General features: G+C 60.3%; 1 protein-coding gene across 2 annotated transcripts in view; it reads right to left on the reverse strand.

The window, feature by feature from the left end:
- WNT10A (Wnt family member 10A) overlaps nt 1–13,006 on the reverse strand; it is a 52,757-nt gene extending 39,751 nt beyond the window's left edge. The window contains exons 1-2 of one of the 2 annotated variants that reach the window (XM_084643405.1): nt 12,127–13,006; nt 6,261–6,523 (exon numbers count right to left, since the gene is read on the reverse strand). In XM_084643405.1, the coding sequence (XP_084499531.1) occupies nt 6,261–6,523; nt 12,127–12,188 (325 nt within the window). In that variant the 5' untranslated portion in view covers nt 12,189–13,006. Of the gene's footprint in view, nt 1–3,348; nt 3,738–6,260; nt 6,524–12,126 lie in introns of those variants that run through there. The other variant, XM_084643406.1, reaches the window with a different exon arrangement.
- Nucleotides 13,007–20,507: the final 7,501 nt, after the last annotated feature.

Here is a 20,507-nt window from a genome sequence, read left to right on the forward strand (position 1 = left end):
CGGGCAGTTTTTTTGAGTTTGGAGAAATTTCCGCTGAGGTTTTCCCATCACTTTTCCTGGTACTGGCTCTCCGTGCTCCTGGGACCTGGCTGGGAATGGCTGATGGGTGCCGTTCCCAGCCTGACACAGCAAACACTGGACGTCTCCCAAATCTCCTGGATTTCTGGTCTGGTTTGACTGGTTCAGGAGGCTCCTGGAAGTTCCCAGGAATTGGGGCCCTCAGCCAAGCCTCCAGACCCTGCCCATCGCATGGTGTCAGCAGGGCCGCGCCAATGGCCTTCCAAGAGCTGTCCCGCTCCAGGAGTTCTGCCTACACAAAGAGGCAGAGTGGGTGCCCAGCTCCTCCGAGGACTGGGGATGCAGCCAGTTACAACATGTTTCCTGTTCTCTCTCCTCTTCCCTCCCCCTCCCTCTTTTCCTAATTAAACTGCAGGTGAACCTATCCGGCCGTGGCAACACGCCAGACACTAAATTCCTCCATGCAGATCGGAACTTGCCTCCATGCACCTTCCGAACGCGCCGCTCTGAGAACACGGCCGCTCTCCACTGCCAGTCCAGTCGCAGGGACAGCCCAGGGCTGCTTGCTTGTTTGCAGGGTGGTCAGGCCCAGATCCACAAAGACCCCTAGGCACCTTTCAGTGGAAAGGAGGAGCCTAAACACCTCCGTGGAGCCAGGCCCAAGTGGCTAGGGTGCTGCAGTGGGGCTCAGGAGACCACCGACCGTCACCTCTCTGTGCTGCCTTTCCCTGGTGTCTTGCTGTAGCGGGGTGGTCACCCGCTCCTGCCCTGAAGGGCTTGAAATCAGCCCTGGGAGCGGGCTGAGGCTGCTGGAAGGCTGGTGCTAGAGAAAGCAGCAAGCCTCGGCTGATTGGGGAAACAGCCACAGCTGCGGCCATGCCCCAATCAGGGCCCCGTTGGCCTTTATAGGCGGGCAGTGGGCCAGTCTCTCTTGAGATGTTGAGAGGGAGGAGCCTGACTGCTGGAAGCTGAGCTGGATACCCAAAGTGGAGCAGGGCTGGGGAAAGGCCAGAGGAGCTGGGGCGCTCCAGCCTGAGAAACCCCTGGGCTGCAGGCCTTGATGAAGGCCTAAGAAAAGGGTACTGGGGTTGCAGAGGGCAGCCCAAGGGTAGGCAGAAGCAGCAGGTCCAGACCCCCCTTGCCGATGATGAGTGGCAATTATAGGTAGCGGAGGCTAGATGGTAACTGACAGTAGCCAAAGACTGAGGTGAGATGGGGATTAGGAGGTTGGGGGTTCCCCGGGGAGGGGAGACCCAGAGACCGAGGGGACACTGCTGGGGCAGACCCCTAGACAAAGCGGCACCTGGGTCCGGAAGAGACACGGGGGCAGCAGCAGCAACGAGACCGATCTGCAGAGAGCGCTCTGGAGCTGGAAAATGAGCTAATTCCCAGCCAGCCTGCAGGAGTGAGTCCCGCCCCGCCACACTTGCCTATTTGGATTTTAAGCTCTTTAGGGCAGGCACTATGGGACAAGGGATTTAGGTGCCCAGAGAGACAGATAAATGGGATTTTGAAAAGTGCCTACAGGCATTTTTGAAATTTATGGGAATTAGGCACCAAACTTGCCTTGGCCCCTCTGAAGCCAGGTGCCAGTCAACGTCTTTAGGCACCTAAATCCCCTGGGATCAAGTCCACTGTGGCTCTGTAGCACACAGCACCCCAGGGCCCCCATCTCAGCTCATGTGCCACTCCGATGGCTGGTTTGCCTACAGTGTCTCCAGCATGGGGCAGAGAATGGCCATGCGCACCCGACTCCAGCCCATGGCTCCAGCCCATGGCAAGAGACACGTTCCGGGACCCGCCTCCCCCTCTACCCATAAAGAAATGGAGGGTGGCTGCTATACCTAGACACCCGCGACAACCGGTGGAGACGCAGGGAGTGTCACCTGGCAGGAGACCGATGGACCAGGTCTGTCCCGCATAGGCCCCTGAGCAGGGCCACGCTCTGCAGGCAGAGCACCCTGTGCTGACGGAGAAGCTATCTGCATTCATCATTATGCTGTAGACCCAATACTGCCCCCGCCTGCCTGGCTCTGGCACCCCCAAGCCCGTGGCCTGCCTCACAAAACCCACCCTTTGCACAGGTCTTCCCCTGTCTGTATGAGGCCTGGTGAGACGTGCCTTCCCTGAAATGACCCCCACACCCGTACGCGAGGAGGCCACTCCCAGACCTGCTGGCTGTGCCCTCGAAATGCCACTGGTAGGGCTGGCTGGGAACAGTTGGGCCGGGGCTTGACTGGGAGGAAGCCGTCCCAAGAAGCCATCAGGCCCTGCTAGCTCCTCCCCTGTATCTCAACAGCCTCCTGGCAATGGCACGAGTCTTGGTGGGGCCGGCCAGCTGCTCCGTGCTGCCTGGCACCGCGGAGAGGGCGTCTCTCCAAGCCCGGAACGCCCTAGTGTGGCTGGGGTTTGAGGAGCGCGCAGGCCAGGGCCCAAAGCTGCCAAAGACACAGGGCCAAAGCTGCCAAGACCTGGCCACGGGGAGAGTCAGCAAGGGGCGGAGGCTGGGACGGGAGCTGGGGAGGAGAGTGCCTGGTGCGGGGGCTGGCTGAGGTTAGGAAAAAGGGAGGTAGGGGAGCCTGACTGGAGGCCCTGGACGTTTCGGAGAAGCATTTGCTAGCAGCTCGCTCGCCTTGGGCTTTGACCCCGCAGGCTCTGCAGAGCTCAGAGCCTTCGGATGGGAGACCTCCCCAGGAAAACCCACTCTGCATCCCTGCCAGGCCCCCAGAGGTGCAAAGGGCGCCATGCCCGTGGAGGTGCCAACTCCCCGGGGAGATGTAAAATCCCAGGCGCTGCCCACTGGGGGTCACTCGGGAGCCCAGGATGCCCTTGGTAAGAATCCAGGTGCAGCTGCACATCGCGGCCAGGGCCCGGCTCAGGGGGCAAGTATAGGGGCTTAGTCTGGATCCACAAAAACATGGAGCAGTCCGGTGGCACGTTAAAGACTAACCTGTTTATTTGGGCATAAGCTCTCCTGGGTGAAAAGCCCACTTCTTCAGATGCATGGAGAAGTGGGGTCTTTACCCAGGAGATCTTATGCCCAAATAAATCGGTTAGTCTTTAAGGTGCCTCCAGACTCCTCCTTGTTTTTTAGGCTCAGGTGGTTTATTCCCCTCTCTAAAACCCCAGTGTTTACAGAACCCAGCACTCAGCTGCACTTCCTGTCCTGAACTGTTGTGTGACGCTGCTGGAGGCAGCGGCGTCCCACCCCAGAGGGGGCTGCATTTCCAGGGCCCAGGCAGACTCACTGCAGAGGCGCTGGATGAGGGGTGCAATAGAAAGACCCCAAGCGGCGCCTGAAGCTCCGAGGACCGGACCGTTTCTGTTCACCTGGAGCTTGTGCCCAAGCTCCGCGTTTGATCCGAAGCAGGAAGAGGTTTGGGGCCCGGGGATTCGCTCGCAGCTGTTCTTTGCCGAGGCTCTTCTGCCGATCGACTTCCATTACTTCCCCCGGCTGGCTTTCGCCCCGGGTGGCTCGCTCGGGGCAGGGCGCGGGGGCGGCCGGATTCGGAGCGAGCGAGGCGCCGGAGCGGACTCCAAAATAATTCAGAGTGCGGCTCACGCCCGGCTGAGCTCATGGCGCAGCGGCGGGAACACGATGAAAGATTCAAGGGCTCTGTCACTCCGCGTTAGGAACAGCGAGCCTGCGGGCTCCCGGAGCCGGAGCCGGAGCCTGGCCCCCGGGGGAGCCGCGCGCGTTAGCTGCACCGAGCCCGGTCGGCCGGGGCTTCGGGAGAGGCCATTAGCGGCCCCTGCTCTCACGGCCGGTTGGTTGGTTGGTTTGGGGAGGAGCTGCAAAGCGGAGCCGCGTTCTCCAGAGACCTGGAGCAGCTTGGAAACCCGCCAGCGAGCCCACCTGGCAGGGCCGGCGACCGTGTGCGCTGGCTCCTAGCTCCTAGCCAGTGGGCGCAAGAGATCCTCAGTCATGGGATACATCGACGTCTCTTTCCAAAGCCCCAGGCAGCCCTCCGAGCCGCGGGCGGGATTTGATGTTCGCTGGGAAGCTGAGAACCGCCCGTTTGGCCCCCCGCCCCAAAGCCGACAATAACATTTCCCAGCGTCCATGCTACACATGGGCCGAGATCAAAGTCATCACAAATCCGCAGCTAGGAATTGTCCCCCTGGGTCAGAGGAGCAGCGGCCCATCTAGCCCAGGTCCTGCCTCCAGCACCGGCGGGGAGAGAAACTCTCTTGTCCTCCCCGTTCCCCTGGCTTGGCGGGGTCCCTCTGAAGCGCCCCCCAGCTCTGGCGGGCCTGAAGCACCCTGGCACCCGGCGCACCCTCTTCCACATCGGGGAGGAAGACGGTCAACGCCCGGCCTCAGTGCAGAGCCCCGCGGCCCTGGCTGGGAGCCTTCGGCCCCGTCCTAGCCCCGCTGTCTCCCGTCCCGCTTCGGAGCCCAGACCCAACTCGACGGCTCAGCCCGGGCCGGCTTCGGTCCTGTCTTTCTGAAACTCTGCCCAACAGAGCAGCTAGACAGGCCGACTCGTCCGCGGGCGCCCGAGGAGGCTCCACACGGGACACGGGCAGCCAGTGTCTGGAAAGGCTCTGATTCGTCTCAGCTGTGACAGCCCCCTTCCTGCCGGGAAGCTGCACCTTGCGCCCTGGGCCCTTCCACCGAAGCTGGTCTTTGGTCGGAGGAAACAGCCCTTGCGGCTCTGTAGGGAGTGAGGCGCCAGCAGGTTTACACCGAAGGGGGTTGGGCCCGAAGGTTAGTTACAGATCTGGGATGACATTTGGCGTCTTCAGCGCTGCGTTGCGAATAAACCCGGATCTAATCCGGATTCCTCCCACCCGGGGTCAGTCTCCCCGTGGAGACAGCGACCCTACTGGTATGAGTGAGGACGGCTCCCGCCAGGGAGGCTTTCAAAGCTCCAGCTCTAAATTCATTAGCCAAGTATTTCCCCGTCTCCCGGCCTGCTCTGGCCGGCCTCGGGAGCCCCGGTGGGCCCTGGGGCTTGGCTATTTCCCACTAATGCCACCGTGTGCACAGGTACTTTTCTGGGTGGTTTGGAAATCGGAGTGTCTCTCGTGGGTGGGAATCCGGCTCCGCTAGTGTGTCTAGCGGCGGCTGGGAGCAGGGAGAGCTGAGCTCTGCCGTTACTTGTACCCTGAAACTCGCTCCTGGGGGCCCCTGCACCGCTGGGGAGGGACCTCTGACCCCCTGGGGCTACAGGGCTGGAAGCAGACACTGGGCTGGGCCGGCTCGGGCGATGCAGGGGACTCTGGCCCCAGCACTGGGCAGGCCCCGGAGCGAGCTGTCTGGCAAGGCGGGGGCATCTCCCGTGAGCGAGCTGCCACGGGCCCGATCCTGCAGGGTGCCCAGAACCCTGCCCTGAAATCAGCGAGAGGTGAGGGGGCCCAGCGCCACGGGTTCAGGGAGACGCCTAAGGCTGTGCAAGGACAGCTGTCCCGGAGGGGTCTGGGCCCCGATTTCCACCGCCGGGGCCCAGCTCCCCCCACGGGTCTGGCGCCCCCCACGGAACATTGCTCCCGCGGGAGGGGCGGCTGTGGTGGGGGTCGGGTCACAGAGGGGGCGTCTCTCCTGGAGCTGGGGGAGGATCCCAGAGCAGGGAGTCGGATGCCAGGGGGATCCCTGTGTTCCTCGGCAGCGGGACCCGCTGGAGCTTTCTCCGGGCAGGCGGCTCCGGCCCTAGGTACAGCCTTGCAGGAACCGAGCCTGGAGGTGAGGAGTTGGGGTGGTTACCCCACTGCCCGGGCCAAACTCCCATGTGGAGGACCACATCCGGTCCCCCAGAATCCCCTCCTTTCCCCTGCACTTCCTAGTGATTAACAAGATTCCCGTTCACATCCTGTCCTGCGGCGCTGCCGCTGGCGGGCTGCCACGTCCCACCCCAGAGCTGGCTGCATTTCCCAGGCGCTTCCTGAGACAAACCCCGCGGCCCCGCTTTGCAGGAGAGACATCCCCGGGGGCCCGGGAGAGCTCCGCCGGCGCGAGGGGCGCAGAAACGGGGCTGGGGCTCAGAAAGGAGCCGGGGACGGTCTGGGGCAGGCGCTGGGCGTGCGCAGGGGACGGGAGGGGTGAGCGGAGAAGAAACAGGCCTCGGCTGTAGGGACACAAAAGGGCCCAGCCGCACCCTGGGGTTCCCACTGGCTCCCAGCCTGGGCAGGTCACTTCGAGGCGGCGGGTGCCTGGTCCAGGACCCGTCCCTGGGCCTGGCGGCAGGTGAGGGGGACCCGCCTTGTGCCCAAAGGCGGGGCGGGGGCTCCCCGGCCCTTACCTCGGCTGAAGATGATGCTCTCGTAGGGGATCTTGTTCTTGGTCTCCAGGCTGGAGCAGTTCCAGCGCTGGTCCCGGAACTGGTGCTGACATTCGTGGATGGCGATCTGCATGCCCTGGATGGCGGAGGCCGTCACGTCGGGGTGGCGGACACACACCTCCAGCTGCCGGCGCGTCAGGCCGGGCAGCGTCAGGCAAACGGTGTTGGCGTTCAGCACCGGCTCCGACGGCAGCTTCAGGCCCAGGATTTCATTGGGGCAGGAGCTGGAAGGGAAGGGAGAGCCCGGCTCAGCGCCCTGCCCTGCCGCCTCGCCCACCCCTGGCGCCAGGGGTCTGCTGCGGGGAGGGGAAAGCCCCGCAGAGACCCAGTCACGGGGTCGCTTCCCAACCCCCCCCCCCCGCCCCTGGGTGCAAAGTCCCCACACGGAGGGGGGCAGCCGGGGCGTCGGGTGCAGCCAGGCCCCAGAGAGACCGCCACCCAGGCCAGCGATTCTGAGGTGGATTTGGAGCGGGCTGGGGAGTCGGGGCAGGGGATGGGGGGCTGGCTCGGAAGCCAGGGAGGGGATGGGGGGATGGGTACGGAGCTGGCCAAGGCGGGGGGATGAGGATGGAGACAGGGGACTCTAGGGTGTTGGCAAAGGGCGGGGTGGGCTCCCCAGTCAGCCGATTGGGGGGCATGGGTGTCAGGATCTTGCCCCAGGGCACCAATCCCCAGCCTCGGGATCCCCAGGATCAGAGGATTCTAACTTGAGCCACCCCGTTTTATTCCCGGATGAATCAATTAAGGACCAGCAAAAGAGGCGCTCAGGCGCAGAAACTGCCCCCACTGGAGCCCCCGCAACGAAGCCCCAGCAGGCGGAGAGTGTGCCGCTCCCCAGAGGAGCCCCCGGCTCCTGGGGCGTGTCTGTGACCCAGACCCGGAGGCGAGATGCCGGCGAGGTCAGGGTGCAAGCCCCAAACACTGGGCTGAGCTGCTCAAAGCTATTGCCTCCCCTGTGCTTTCCAGGGGGGCTGCTGCTCCAGACCCTGGGGGCGCCAAGGAAGACCAGGGGCCAAACCCTGCCCGAAAGCAGCCAGAAATCCCCAGCAGCAGCCTGCTTTCCACGGGCATCCCAGCTCTGCCTGGGCCGGACAGGACTCGACAGGACTCTTCTCTACCGATCTTATCCCAGCCCATCACTGCAGTGTCTGGGCACCTTCTAGTCATGCACCAAGTGAGGTGACCGACACCTGTCATGTGTGGAACAGGGCGGCGAAGAGAACCAGCATCAGAACCCAGACAGACAGACAGAGGGGTGTTTGGGGACGAATGGATGGATGGCTAGGTGGGGGGGGGGGTGTAGAGACAGATCGGAGGGTATGGGGTAGATTAGATAGGTAGAAGGGATGTATGAGGATGGATGGGTAGTTGGGATGGTGGGGGATGGATAAATGACTGATGGGTGTGTATGGGATAGGTAGAGGGGGTGTATGAGGATGGATGGTGGGAGGGTGTGTGGGGATGGATGATGGGGGTGTATGAGGATAGATAAATAGAGGGAGCCTATGAGGAAGGCTGGATGGCTGGAGGGGAGTGGGGCTGGATGGTGGGTGTGTATGGGACAGATCGAGGGGGTGTATAAGGATGGGTGGAAGGATGGGTGGTGTGGGGATGGATGATGGATTTGTATGGGGATAGATACAGGGATGGATGGTGGGAGGACATGTGGGGACGCATGGACAGCCAGCCAGCCCCAGAGACCCAGGCCCGGTTTGGGTGACCACCTAAGCTTTTGGCTCGTTAACCAAGCAGAGGGCCAGTCAGTGAGGGGGCTCACCCCCTCCAGGGCAGTTACCCCGGGTTTGCAGGGCTGTCACTGAGATCAGACTCCCTGAGCCCCGGCAGGCCCCATGTCTCCTGTGGGATGGGCGTGGGCGGAGCACGCACGGCTCACACGTCAGCCATGTTGAAATTCTATTGCTGGTCTATCCAGGTTCGTGGCCCACGCCCCTCACCCTGGTATCTGGGCACCTGCGGTCACGTTGGGCGCTGTGTTCCCAGGCTGTGGCCAGTTCCCATTTCAGCCGCTCCTCGGCGTGGGGCTCCCAGGTTGGCACTTTCAGGCCCACCCCAGTGGGCCTGGGCCTGTCGCTGGCACCAGGGACCAGGCCGCCCTCCCCACCTCATTTAATTTCAGGGTCCGAGAGGGGCATGATCAGAAAGTCCAGTAGGGACAGCACAGCCTCGCCCCTTCATTAAACAACACGGCTGCCATCTGTCCCGGGGGTTCTCTCTCTCTCTCGCCCTCCCCCGGACGGGGAGCTGTGCATGCCGGGGTGTGCGTTGTGGTCGGGTTGGGTTTTCTAACACCTCCAGGGCTCTGTGTCAGCCAGAGATGTGCCCCTGGCACGGGGAGCAGGGGCTGGGAGGTTTGGGATGGTCCTTCCTCCCTCAGTCAGGGTCCAGCCCTAAGGATGCTCTGTTCCCCCCGAAAGCGGAACGTCCCGTGGGGCCCGAGGAGCAGAGCTCTGCGCGGGTCTCCAGCCCGGACCCCTGGAGCACCTTGAAGACAAGGACCGAGCCCTGGGCTGTGGGGCGCCGGTGCGCGGAGTGGGGACAGGTGCCCATGTTGCAGCCCAGCCAGGTGTGCGAGCTGCAGGAAAGGTGAGCCCGGAGCCCAGCCCGTTGGCTGCTGTCTCACTCCCCACTGGCGATCCGGGGCAGAACCTCACGTTCCACCCCGCGGCGGCTTCTGTGCCCTAGACCCTCTTGCCAGGGATCTGAAAGTCAAGCTGGGCTCTGCCCGGCGACTCTCCGCTGGCTCTCTGGCACCCGCTGGGAAGTGTCGGGCCTGGCCCGGGCTGGCTTGTTCCTCTTCGGTCACGTTGGGCGCTGTGTTCCCAGGCTGTGGCCAGTTCCCATTTCAGCCGCTCCTCGGCGTGGGGCTCCCAGGTCGGCACTTCCAGGCCCACCGGAGTGGGCCTGGGCCTGTCGCTGGCACCAGGGACCAGGCCGCCCTCCCCACCTCGTTTAATTTCAGGGTCTGAGAGGGGCATGGTCAGAAAGTCCAGTAGGGACAGCACAGCCTCGCCCCTTCATAGCTAGGGACCAGACCCCCAGCTCCTCATTTGGGCCCAGCTCCCAGGGTCTGTCCGAGTCAGGCCTGGCACCGGGCTCTCCACTCCTCCCTTCGGAGGGTCCCTCTGAACCTGCCGCAGAGCTACCCGCTCTGCCGCTCCACTCGGGCCTTCTCTAGGATTCGCCAAAGGCAGAGAAGAGCCCCAGAGCTCCGGCATCTTCCAAGGCCAAGCGCCCCGCCGAGCCCCCCGCAGCCGGGGGCGGCCGCCACCCAGGTGACTGGAGCGCTGTAGGGAGGCGGGACTCGCTTGGAGGGGCGCTGGCTGCTACCTGCTCTGGCTGTAATTCATCGGGGGTCGGGGGCGGGGGGTGTCTCCCATCAGGACTGTCAGCCAGGCCAGGCTTGTTCCCCTGGACGCCGTTTTACACTCAGGGGCTAAAGCCAGGCCCTTTCTCCCCTTCAGTGCCGCGGGGCCAGGCTCGGAATTCAGCCTGCTCCAGCGCCAATCCGGAGTGACCCCGCTAGGGGAGCGGGAGCGACCTTAACAACCAGAGCAGGGAGCTCCCCAAGTCCTGACCCTGAGTCGGAGTCACTCCGGATTTGCACCCGCCTGTCAGATCAGGATCAGTCCTGCAGCAGAGTCCAGCTGGACATGTCCCGAGCAAAGAGGCTTCCAGCCCTCCCCAGCCCCCCCCCGTCCCTGACTCCCAGGTCTGCTGCCCCTATTCTTCCTTCGCTTCACCCTCTCCCCCCAGGCCCGCCCGCCCCAATCCAATGGGGGGGGGGGCGTGCCAGGGCGGCTGGAAGTCACGTGCCGCCGCTGTCATCCTCTTCTCTGATCCCCTGGCGCTGCTGCCTCGCTCCCCCCGCCCCCCCGGACTAAGTGGGTTTAAACAGGATTTCACGGTGAAAGGCCCGCGGGTCACCGGCTGCTGCGGCTTTAATTAATACGCGTCCCGGCGTCAACACATTCTGCGTGAAGGAGAGGAAAGGGAAAAAAGAAAAAAAGCCAGCCCAGAAACAGGAGCTGGAGCGAGCCAGGGGAGGAAAAGACAGGGGGGTTTAACCCTTCCCTGCCCGCCGCCCGGAAGTTTGGCAGCTGGCGGGGGATCAGGGGAGATCAAAGGGAGACGCCTGGAGTGGCCCTGGGATGCGGAAAAGGGGGGGCGGGGGAGGATCACGGCATGCGAAGGGGGGAAGGTGGGAGTCCCCCCCCGGAACTCGACGTGGGGCACCAGCCGGCTCCCCACCCCCAGTCTCTCTTTCCCTCGGATTTGGGATGAAAGGAAAAGCAGAGCCCTAACGACCAAAAGAGCTCGGTTCTCCTGGCCCCGCCCTTAGGGAGCGGCCCCCGCACCCCACTGGGGTGGCCACAGGGGCGCCCCGTTCCCCTCCAGGGAGGGGGTGCAGCGCTACCTGCCGAACCCTCCATGCACGGACAGACCCCGAGTTGCCTGGACTAACACCACCCCCCGGCTGCGCTTCCATTTGTAGGGCCCAGCGCCAGGCTCTCCAGGCGTTTCCCGAACCCCACCGTGCACAGGGGCTGGTCGGTGAGCGCCCCGCACCTCCCCCAGAAACCCCCCTCTGTCCAGGCCAGGAAAGGCAAACAATCCCTCAGGAGACCGTCAGAGGCACGGAGCTTGGCCTAACCTCCGAGTCTTCGTGTTCAATAAACCCCAGCAAAATACCGCCCGGGCAGCCACATGGACTGGCTTGTACGTGTGAATCCAAGATTTTCCAGGGGTCCAACTAGCCCCTCGACTCCTGGGAGGTTGTTTTTTACATAGGGACAGCTGAGCTCCCCCAAATACCCACTCCCCCCAATCATGGGACCCTAGAACCGACCCCGGGACACAGCTTGCCCCAGCTCGGCCGGCAAGGCAGTGAGAGAGCCGGGGAAAGAACCCAGGAGTCCTGGGCCGCAGTTTGGACAAAACTCCCTCCTTAGCCCTGAATTGTTAGTCATTTGCCGGCGGGCGAGCGGAGCCAATTAGCCAGCCCGGCCCGGCCGGGGGGCGCTACCTTTAGACAGGAGCAGGTGGCGGGATAGCTGGTTCTGAACTTATTTTCTCCATATACTGCAGCGGGGAGGACCCGATTCGGAGCGGGACAGGAGTCGCTGGGCTCTGTCTCCGAGCCCTGCGCCAGCAGACCGTCCCCACCTCAGACGGACAATTCCCCCTTCCCGGGGTTTGCTCTGCGGTCCAGGTGGGCCCGGCAGGGGCTGGGCTCTGACCGGGCTTCCGCCGGGGTTCCCCACGGGGCAACTCGAGGGACGCGGCTCCCCGGTTTACGCCGCGGTGGAGGTGAGCCGGGAGTCAGGCCCTCGCCCGGCTGGTCCTCCAATCAGCGCCTGACCCAGAAAGCAAGGCCGAGCAGAGGCGGCTTCCATGGCACTGGCGAGGAAAAGCAAATCCCCCTGCGGGGAGAATTTCCACACGACGGAGGAGATCTCTAGGAAGGGAAACGATCAGCCGCAGCCCGGATTATCTGGAGCAGGCGGGGGTGGAGGGGGGTTAGCACACGGGGGAAATAATCCTCCCGAATCCGTCACAGAACGGAGACAATCTGGGTAAACGTTGCATTCCGGAGAGGCACAGGGCGCTGTGATTATCACAAGGCTCCGAAGTGACATCTCCTCTCCTAGGGCCCGTGTGCGGGTGCGCGGTTCATCTCCCGGGAGCACAGGGCAGCTGCCGAGGGACCATTGGCCAAGACACAAGCCTGGGTCCTAAAGGCCCCACCACGGCTAAAAACAGGCGAGTTTAGGAAGTGGGAGCCCGAGCGCGGCGGGAGGTCTCTTACCTTCGCAGCCAGAGGCCGAGGAGAAGCAGGGGGCAGAACCCGGGCAGCAGGGCCAGACCCATCTCGTGTCCCGCTGGCTCGGTGCGGGGCTTGGCAGCCGCGCCGGGCTCGGGTTTGCGGTGGGGCCTTTGGGTTTCCCGTGGTGGTTTCCCCGGCTGCTGCTGGTTCTTGTCTCTTCTCGCTGCTTCTTGCACTTCCCTCTGCTATTCAGGACCTCAGGGATCCCCCGCCTGGATTGGTGGGTTGACAGTCCCAGAAGGACGGGGCCATCCTCGCCGCAGGCAGCCCATAGCCCCCCACCCCCAACACAACCCCAACTACATGGGCCAGGCAGGGCCGCTCCCCCCTCTACGAGGACATCCAAGTTCCAAGGAGCTGCTGGCTGCTTGCAGGGGGGGGAGAGCTGCTCTCATTCCAGGCTCCATGTGGACAGGTCCTGCCCCTCCGCCCCCCACCCAAGTCTCCAGCGGGGGGAGGGGGGCCTAGCTGCAGGGCGCTGGCAGAGGCAGAATGAGGGGGCAGGCTGCCCCCCCTGCGCAGCCCCCCCCCTTGGCTTCCCTCTTTGTCACTCTGCCTCGCTTTGCTCAGAGCTCCCAGTCCTGTGCGCCCCGGGCGGGGCGCTCCGGTCCCTGGGGCTGGGCGCGCAGGGGGGGGTCTCTCCTTGTGGGGGGAGGGCAAGCTCCCCTGGATCTCTGAGGCGCAAGTGGAGCCCCAGCTGCTCCCTCCTCGCCGCCGCTTTCTCCAGCTGCCTCCGGCTCAGCGCCTCCCTGCGCCCCGCAGCCGCCTGGGACCGTCCCCTGGCGAAGAGCGCGGCGGGCAGCGGCCGGGCCGGGCTCGCACGGGGGCTGCGGCGGCGGCTCTGCCTGGGATCGCGCCGCGCGCTGCGTTCCTCGGCGCCCGGAGCCCTCGTCCCGACACGTCTGGGCAGGAGCCCGCAGGGGAAGGACGGGGGCAGAGGATGGCAGCGGCAGCGGGGCAGGCGGGGCGGGGAGGGAGCGTGCCACACACGGCCTGCCGGGGCGGGGGCGTGCGGGCGGGGCGGGCGCGGAGGTGTGGGTGCATGGGTGCAGCTGGATGCGGGGTGTGGGCCTGACAGCACGGTTGTGAAGGTGTGTCTATGGATGCGGTCCGGGAGCATGGCTGGGGTGTGCCCATGTGGGTGTGCAGATGTGTGAGTGAATGGAGGTGAGGATGTGTGCATGGAGGGGGAGGTGTGTGTGCAGATCCCCTAGGCGTATGGCTGTTCTGATGGAGATAGCGTGTTGGAGGTGGGTGTGTAAATCCCCTAGGCATATGGCTGTGCTGATGGAGATAGCGTGTTGCAGTTGGGTGTGTAAATCCCCTAGGCGTATGGCTGTTATGATGGAGATAGCACGTTGGAGGTGGGTGTGTAAATCCCCTAGGCATATGGCTGTTCTGATGGAGATAGCACGTTGGAGGTGGGTGTGTAAATCCCCTAGGCATATGGCTGTGCTGATGGAGATAGCGTGTTGGAGTTGGGTGTGTAAATCCCCTAGGCGTATGGCTGTTATGATGGAGATAGCACGTTGGAAGTGGGTGTGTAAATCCCCATGGCGTATGGCTGTGCTGATGGAGATAGCACGTTGGAGGTGGGTGTGTCAATCCCCTAGGCGTATGGCTGTTCTGATGGAGATAGCATGTTGGAGGTGGGTGTGTAAATCCCCTAGGCATATGGCTGTGATGATGGAGATAGCATGTTGGAGGTGGGTGTGTAAATCCCCATGGCGTATGGCTGTGCTGTTGGAGATAGCGTGTTGGAGGTGGGTGTGTAAATCCCCTAGGCGTATGGCTGTTCTGATGGAGATAGCATGTTGGAGGTGGGTGTCTAAATCCCCTAGGCATATGGCTGTGCTGATGGAGATAGCACGTTGGAGGTGGGTGTGTAAATCCCCATGGCGTATGGCTGTGCTGTTGGAGATAGCGTGTTGGAGGTGGGTGTGTAAATCCCCTAGGCATATGGCTGTTCTGATGGAGATAGCACGTTGGAGCTGGGTGTGTAAATCCCCTAGGCGTATGGCTGTTCTGATGGAGACAGCACGTTGGAGGTGGGTGTGAAAATCCCCTAGGCATATGGCTGTGCTGATGGAGATAGCACGTTGGAGGTGGGTGTGTAAATCCCCTAGGCGTATGGCTGTGCTGATGGAGATAGCATGTTGGAGGTGGGTGTGTAAATCCCCTAGGCGTATGGCTGTTCTGATGGAGATAGCACGTTGGAGGTGGGTGTGTCAATCCCCTAGGCGTATGGCTGTTCTGATGGAGATAGCGTGTTGGAGGTGGGTGTGTAAATCCCCTAGGCGTATGGCTGTGCTGATGGAGATAGCACGTTGGAGGTGGGTGTGTAAATCCCCTAGGCGTATGGCTGTGCTGATGGAGATAGCGTGTTGGAGGTGGGTGTGTCAATCCCCTAGGCGTATGGCTGTTCTGCTGGAGATAGCATGTTGGAAGTGGGTGTGTAAATCCCCTAGGCGTATGGCTGTGCTGTTGGAGATAGCACGTTGGAGGTGGGTGTGTCAATCCCCTAGGCGTATGGCTGTTCTGATGGAGATAGCGTGTTGGAGGTGGGTGTGTAAATCCCCTAGGCGTATGGCTGTTCTGATGGAGATAGCACGTTGGAGGTGGGTGTGTAAATCCCCTAGGCGTATGGCTGTTCTGATGGAGATAGCGTGTTGGAGGTGGGTGTGTAAATCCCCTAGGCGTATGGCTGTGCTGATGGAGATAGCACGTTGGAGGTGGGTGTGTAAATCCCCTAGGCATATGGCTGTGCTGATGGAGTTAGCACGTTGGAGGTGGGTGTGTAAATCCCCTAGGCATATGGCTGTGCTGATGGAGATAGCGTGTTGGAGGTGGGTGTGTAAATCCTCTAGGCGTATGGCTGTGCTGATGGAGATAGCACATTGGAGGTGGGTGTGTAAATCCTCTAGGCATATGGCTGTTCTGATGGAGATAGCACGTTGGAGGTGGGTGTGTAAATCCCCTAGGCATATGGCTGTGCTGTTGGAGATAGCACGTTGGAGGTGGGTGTGTAAATCCCCTAGGCATATGGCTGTGCTGATGGAGATAGCACGTTGGAGGTGGGTGTGTAAATCCTCTAGGCATATGGCTGTGCTGTTGGAGATAGCGTGTTGGAGGTGGGTGTGTAAATCCCCTAGGCGTATGGCTGTTCTGATGGAGATAGCACGTTGGAGGTGGGTGTGTAAATCCCCTAGGCATATGGCTGTGCTGATGGAGATAGCGTGTTGGAGGTGGGTGTGTAAATCCCCTAGGCATATGGCTGTGCTGATGGAGATAGCATGTTGGACGTGGGTGTGTAAATCCCCATGGCGTATGGCTGTTCTGATGGAGATAGCACGTTGGAGGTGGGTGTGTAAATCCCCTAGGCGTATGGCTGTTCTGATGGAGATAGCACGTTGGAGGTGGGTGTGTAAATCCCCTAGGCATATGGCTGTGCTGATGGAGATAGCATGTTGGAAGTGGGTGTGTAAATCCCCTAGGCGTATGGCTGTGCTGATGGAGATAGCACGTTGGACGTGGGTGTGTAAATCCCCATGGCGTACGGCTGTTCTGATGGAGATAGCACGTTGGAGGTGGGTGTGTAAATCCCCTAGGCATATGGCTGTGCTGTTGGAGATAGCGTGTTGGAGGTGGGTGTGTAAATCCCCTAGGCGTATGGCTGTTCTGATGGAGATAGCACGTTGGAGGTGGGTGTGTAAATCCCCTAGGCGTATGGCCGTTCTGATGGAGATAGCATGTTGGAAGTGAGTGTGTAAATCCCCTAGGCGTATGGCTGTGCTGATGGAGATAGCACGATGGAAGTGGGTGTGTAAGTCCCCATGGCGTATGGCTGTGCTGATGGAGATAGCATGTTGGAAGTGGGTGTGTAAATCCCCTAGGCATATGGCTGTGCTGATGGAGATAGCGTGTTGGAGGTGGGTGTGTAAATCCCCTAGGCGTATGGCTGTTCTGATGGAGATAGCACGTTGGAGGTGGGTGTGTCAATCCCCTAGGCGTATGGCTGTTCTGATGGAGATAGCATGTTGGAAGTGGGTGTGTAAATCCCCTAGGCGTATGGCTGTGCTGATGGAGATAGCACGTTGGAGGTGGGTGTGTAAATCCACATGGCGTATGGCTGTTCTGATGGAGATAGCGTGTTGGAGGTGGGTGTGTAAATCCCCTAGGCGTATGGCTGTTCTGATGGAGATAGCACGTTGGAGGTGGGTATGTAAATCCCCTAGGCGTATGGCTGTGCTGATGGAGATAGCACGATGGAAGTGGGTGTGTAAGTCCCCATGGCGTATGGCTGTGCTGATGGAGATAGCATGTGGGAGGTGGGTGTGTCAATCCCCATGGCGTATGGCTGTTCTGATGGAGATAGCATGTTGGAAGTGGGTGTGTAAATCCCCTAGGCCTACGGCTGTGCTGATGGAGATAGCGTGTTGGAGGTGGGTGTGTAAATCCCCTAGGCATATGGCTGTGCTGATGGAGATAGCATGTTGGAAGTGGGTGTGTAAATCCCCTAGGCGTATGGCTGTGCTGATGGAGATAGCATGTTGGAAGTGGGTGTGTAAATCCCCTAGGCGTATGGCTGTGCTGATGGAGACAGCACGTTGGAGGTGGGTGTGTAAATCCCCATGGCGTACGGCTGTTCTGATGGAGATCGCACGTTGGAGGTGGGTGTGTAAATCCCCTAGGCCTATGGCTGTGCTGTTGGAGATAGCGTGTTGGACGTGGGTGTGTAAATCCCCTAGGCGTACGGCTGTTCTGATGGAGATAGCACGTTGGAGGTGGGTGTGTAAATCCCCTAGGCGTATGGCTGTTCTGATGGAGATAGCACTTTGGAGGTGGGTGTGTAAATCCCCTAGGCGTATGGCTGTTCTGATGGAGATAGCACTTTGGAGGTGGGTGTGTAAATCCCCTAGGCGTATGGCTGTTCTGATGGAGATAGCATGTTGGAAGTGAGTGTGTAAATCCCCTAGGCGTATGGCTGTTCTGATGGAGATAGCACGTTGGAGGTGGGTGTGTAAATCCCCTAGGTGTATGGCTGTTCTGATGGAGATAGCACGTTGGAGGTGGGTGTGTAAATCCCCTAGGCGTATGGCTGTGCTGATGGAGATAGCACGTTGGAGGTGGGTGTGTAAATCCCCTAGGCGTATGGCTGTGCTGATGGAGATAGCACGTTGGAGGTGGGTGTGTCAATCCCCTAGGCGTATGGCTGTGCTGATGGAGATAGCACGTTGGAGGTGGGTGTGTAAATCCCCTAGGCGTATGGCTGTTCTGATGGAGATAGCGTGTTGGAGGTGGGTGTGTAAATCCCCTAGGCATATGGCTGTGCTGATGGAGATAGCGTGTTGGAGGTGGGTGTGTAAATCCTCTAGGCGTATGGCTGTTCTGATGGAGATAGCACGTTGGAGGTGGGTGTGTAAATCCCCTAGGCATATGGCTGTTCTGATGGGGATAGCGTGTTGGAGGTGGGTGTGTAAATCCCCTAGGCGTATGGCTGTTCTGATGGAGATAGCACGTTGGAGGTGGGTGTGTAAATCCCCTAGGCGTATGGCTGTGCTGATGGAGATAGCATGTTGGAAGTGGGTGTGTAAATCCCCATGGCGTATGGCTGTGCTGTTGGAGATAGCGTGTTGGAGGTGGGTGTGTAAATCCCCTAGGCGTATGGCTGTGCTGTTGGAGATAGCACGTTGGAGGTGGGTGTGTCAATCCCCTAGGCGTATGGCTGTGCTGATGGAGATAGCGTGTTGGAGGTGGGTGTGTAAATCCCCTAGGCATATGGCTGTGCTGATGGAGATAGCGTGTTGGAGGTGGGTGTGTCAATCCCCTAGGCGTATGGCTGTTCTGATGGAGATAGCACGTTGGAGGTGGGTGTGTAAATCCCCTAGGCGTATGGCTGTGCTGATGGAGATAGCGTGTTGGAGGTGGGTGTGTAAATCCCCTAGGCGTATGGCTGTGCTGATGGAGATAGCGTGTTGGAGGTGGGTGTGTCAATCCCCTAGGCGTATGGCTGTTCTGATGGAGATAGCACGTTGGAGGTGGGTGTGTCAATCCCCTAGGCGTATGGCTGTTCTGATGGAGATAGCGTGTTGGAGGTGGGTGTGTAAATCCCCTAGGCGTATGGCTGTTCTGATGGAGATAGCACGTTGGAGGTGGGTGTGTAAATCCCCTAGGCGTATGGCTGTTCTGATGGAGATAGCGTGTTGGAAGTGGGTATGTAAATCCCCTAGGCGTATGGCTGTTCTGATGGAGATAGCACGTTGGAGGTGGGTGTGTAAATCCCCATGGCGTATGGCTGTTCTGATGGAGATAGCATGTTGGAAGTGGGTGTGTAAATCCCCTAGGCCTACGGCTGTGCTGATGGAGATAGCGTGTTGGAGGTGGGTGTGTAAATCCCCTAGGCATATGGCTGTGCTGATGGAGATAGCGTGTTGGAAGTGGGTGTGTAAATCCCCTAGGCGTATGGCTGTGCTGATGGAGATAGCATGTTGGAAGTGGGTGTGTAAATCCCCTAGGCGTATGGCTGTGCTGATGGAGACAGCACGTTGGAGGTGGGTGTGTAAATCCCCATGGCGTACGGCTGTTCTGATGGAGATCGCACGTTGGAGGTGGGTGTGTAAATCCCCTAGGCGTATGGCTGTGCTGTTGGAGATAGCGTGTTGGACGTGGGTGTGTAAATCCCCTAGGCGTACGGCTGTTCTGATGGAGATAGCACGTTGGAGGTGGGTGTGTAAATCCCCTAGGCGTATGGCTGTTCTGATGGAGATAGCACTTTGGAGGTGGGTGTGTAAATCCCCTAGGCGTATGGCTGTTCTGATGGAGATAGCACTTTGGAGGTGGGTGTGTAAATCCCCTAGGCGTATGGCTGTTCTCATGGAGATAGCATGTTGGAAGTGAGTGTGTAAATCCCCTAGGCGTATGGCTGTGCTGATGGAGATAGCACGATGGAAGTGGGTGTGTAAGTCCCCATGGCGTATGGCTGTGCTGATGGAGATAGCACGTTGGAGGTGGGTGTGTAAATCCCCTAGGCGTATGGCTGTTCTGATGGAGATAGCACGTTGGAGGTGGGTGTGTAAATCCCCTAGGTGTATGGCTGTTCTGATGGAGATAGCACGTTGGAGGTGGGTGTGTAAATCCCCTAGGTGTATGGCTGTTCTGATGGAGATAGCACGTTGGAGGTGGGTGTGTAAATCCCCTAGGCGTATGGCTGTGCTGATGGAGATAGCACGTTGGAGGTGGGTGTGTCAATCCCCTAGGCGTATGGCTGTGCTGATGGAGATAGCACGTTGGAGGTGGGTGTGTAAATCCCCTAGGCGTATGGCTGTTCTGATGGAGATAGCGTGTTGGAGGTGGGTGTGTAAATCCCCTAGGCATATGGCTGTGCTGATGGAGATAGCGTGTTGGAGGTGGGTGTGTAAATCCTCTAGGCATATGGCTGTTCTGATGGAGATAGCGTGTTGGAGGTGGGTGTGTAAATCCTCTAGGCATATGGCTGTTCTGATGGGGATAGCGTGTTGGAGGTGGGTGTGTAAATCCCCTAGGCATATGGCTGTTCTGATGGGGATAGCGTGTTGGAGGTGGGTGTGTAAATCCCCTAGGCGTATGGCTGTTCTGATGGAGATAGCACGTTGGAGGTGGGTGTGTAAATCCCCTAGGCGTATGGCTGTGCTGATGGAGATAGCATGTTGGAAGTGGGTGTGTAAATCCCCATGGCGTATGGCTGTGCTGTTGGAGATAGCGTGTTGGAGGTGGGTGTGTCAATCCCCTAGGCGTATGGCTGTGCTGATGGAGATAGCGTGTTGGAGGTGGGTGTGTAAATCCCCTAGGCATATGGCTGTGCTGATGGAGATAGCGTGTTGGAGGTGGGTGTGTAAATCCCCTAGGCGTATGGCTGTGCTGATGGAGATAGCGTGTTGGAGGTGGGTGTGTAAATCCCCTAGGCGTATGGCTGTGCTGATGGAGATAGCACGTTGGAGGTGGGTGTGTAAATCCCCTAGGCGTATGGCTGTGCTGATGGAGATAGCACGTTGGAGGTGGGTGTGTCAATCCCCTAGGCGTATGGCTGTTCTGATGGAGATAGCACGTTGGAGGTGGGTGTGTCAATCCCCTAGGCGTATGGCTGTTCTGATGGAGATAGCGTGTTGGAGGTGGGTGTGTAAATCCCCTAGGCGTATGGCTGTTCTGATGGAGATAGCACGTTGGAGGTGGGTGTGTAAATCCCCTAGGCGTATGGCTGTTCTGATGGAGATAGCGTGTTGGAAGTGGGTGTGTAAATCCCCTAGGCGTATGGCTGTGCTGATGGAGATAGCGTGTTGGAGGTGGGTGTGTAAATCCCCATGGCGTATGGCTGTTCTGATGGAGAT

Source organism: Lepidochelys olivacea (genome assembly GCF_965140295.1).
Source record: "Lepidochelys olivacea isolate rLepOli2 genome assembly, chromosome: 11".
Lineage (NCBI taxonomy): Eukaryota > Metazoa > Chordata > Testudines > Cheloniidae > Lepidochelys > Lepidochelys olivacea.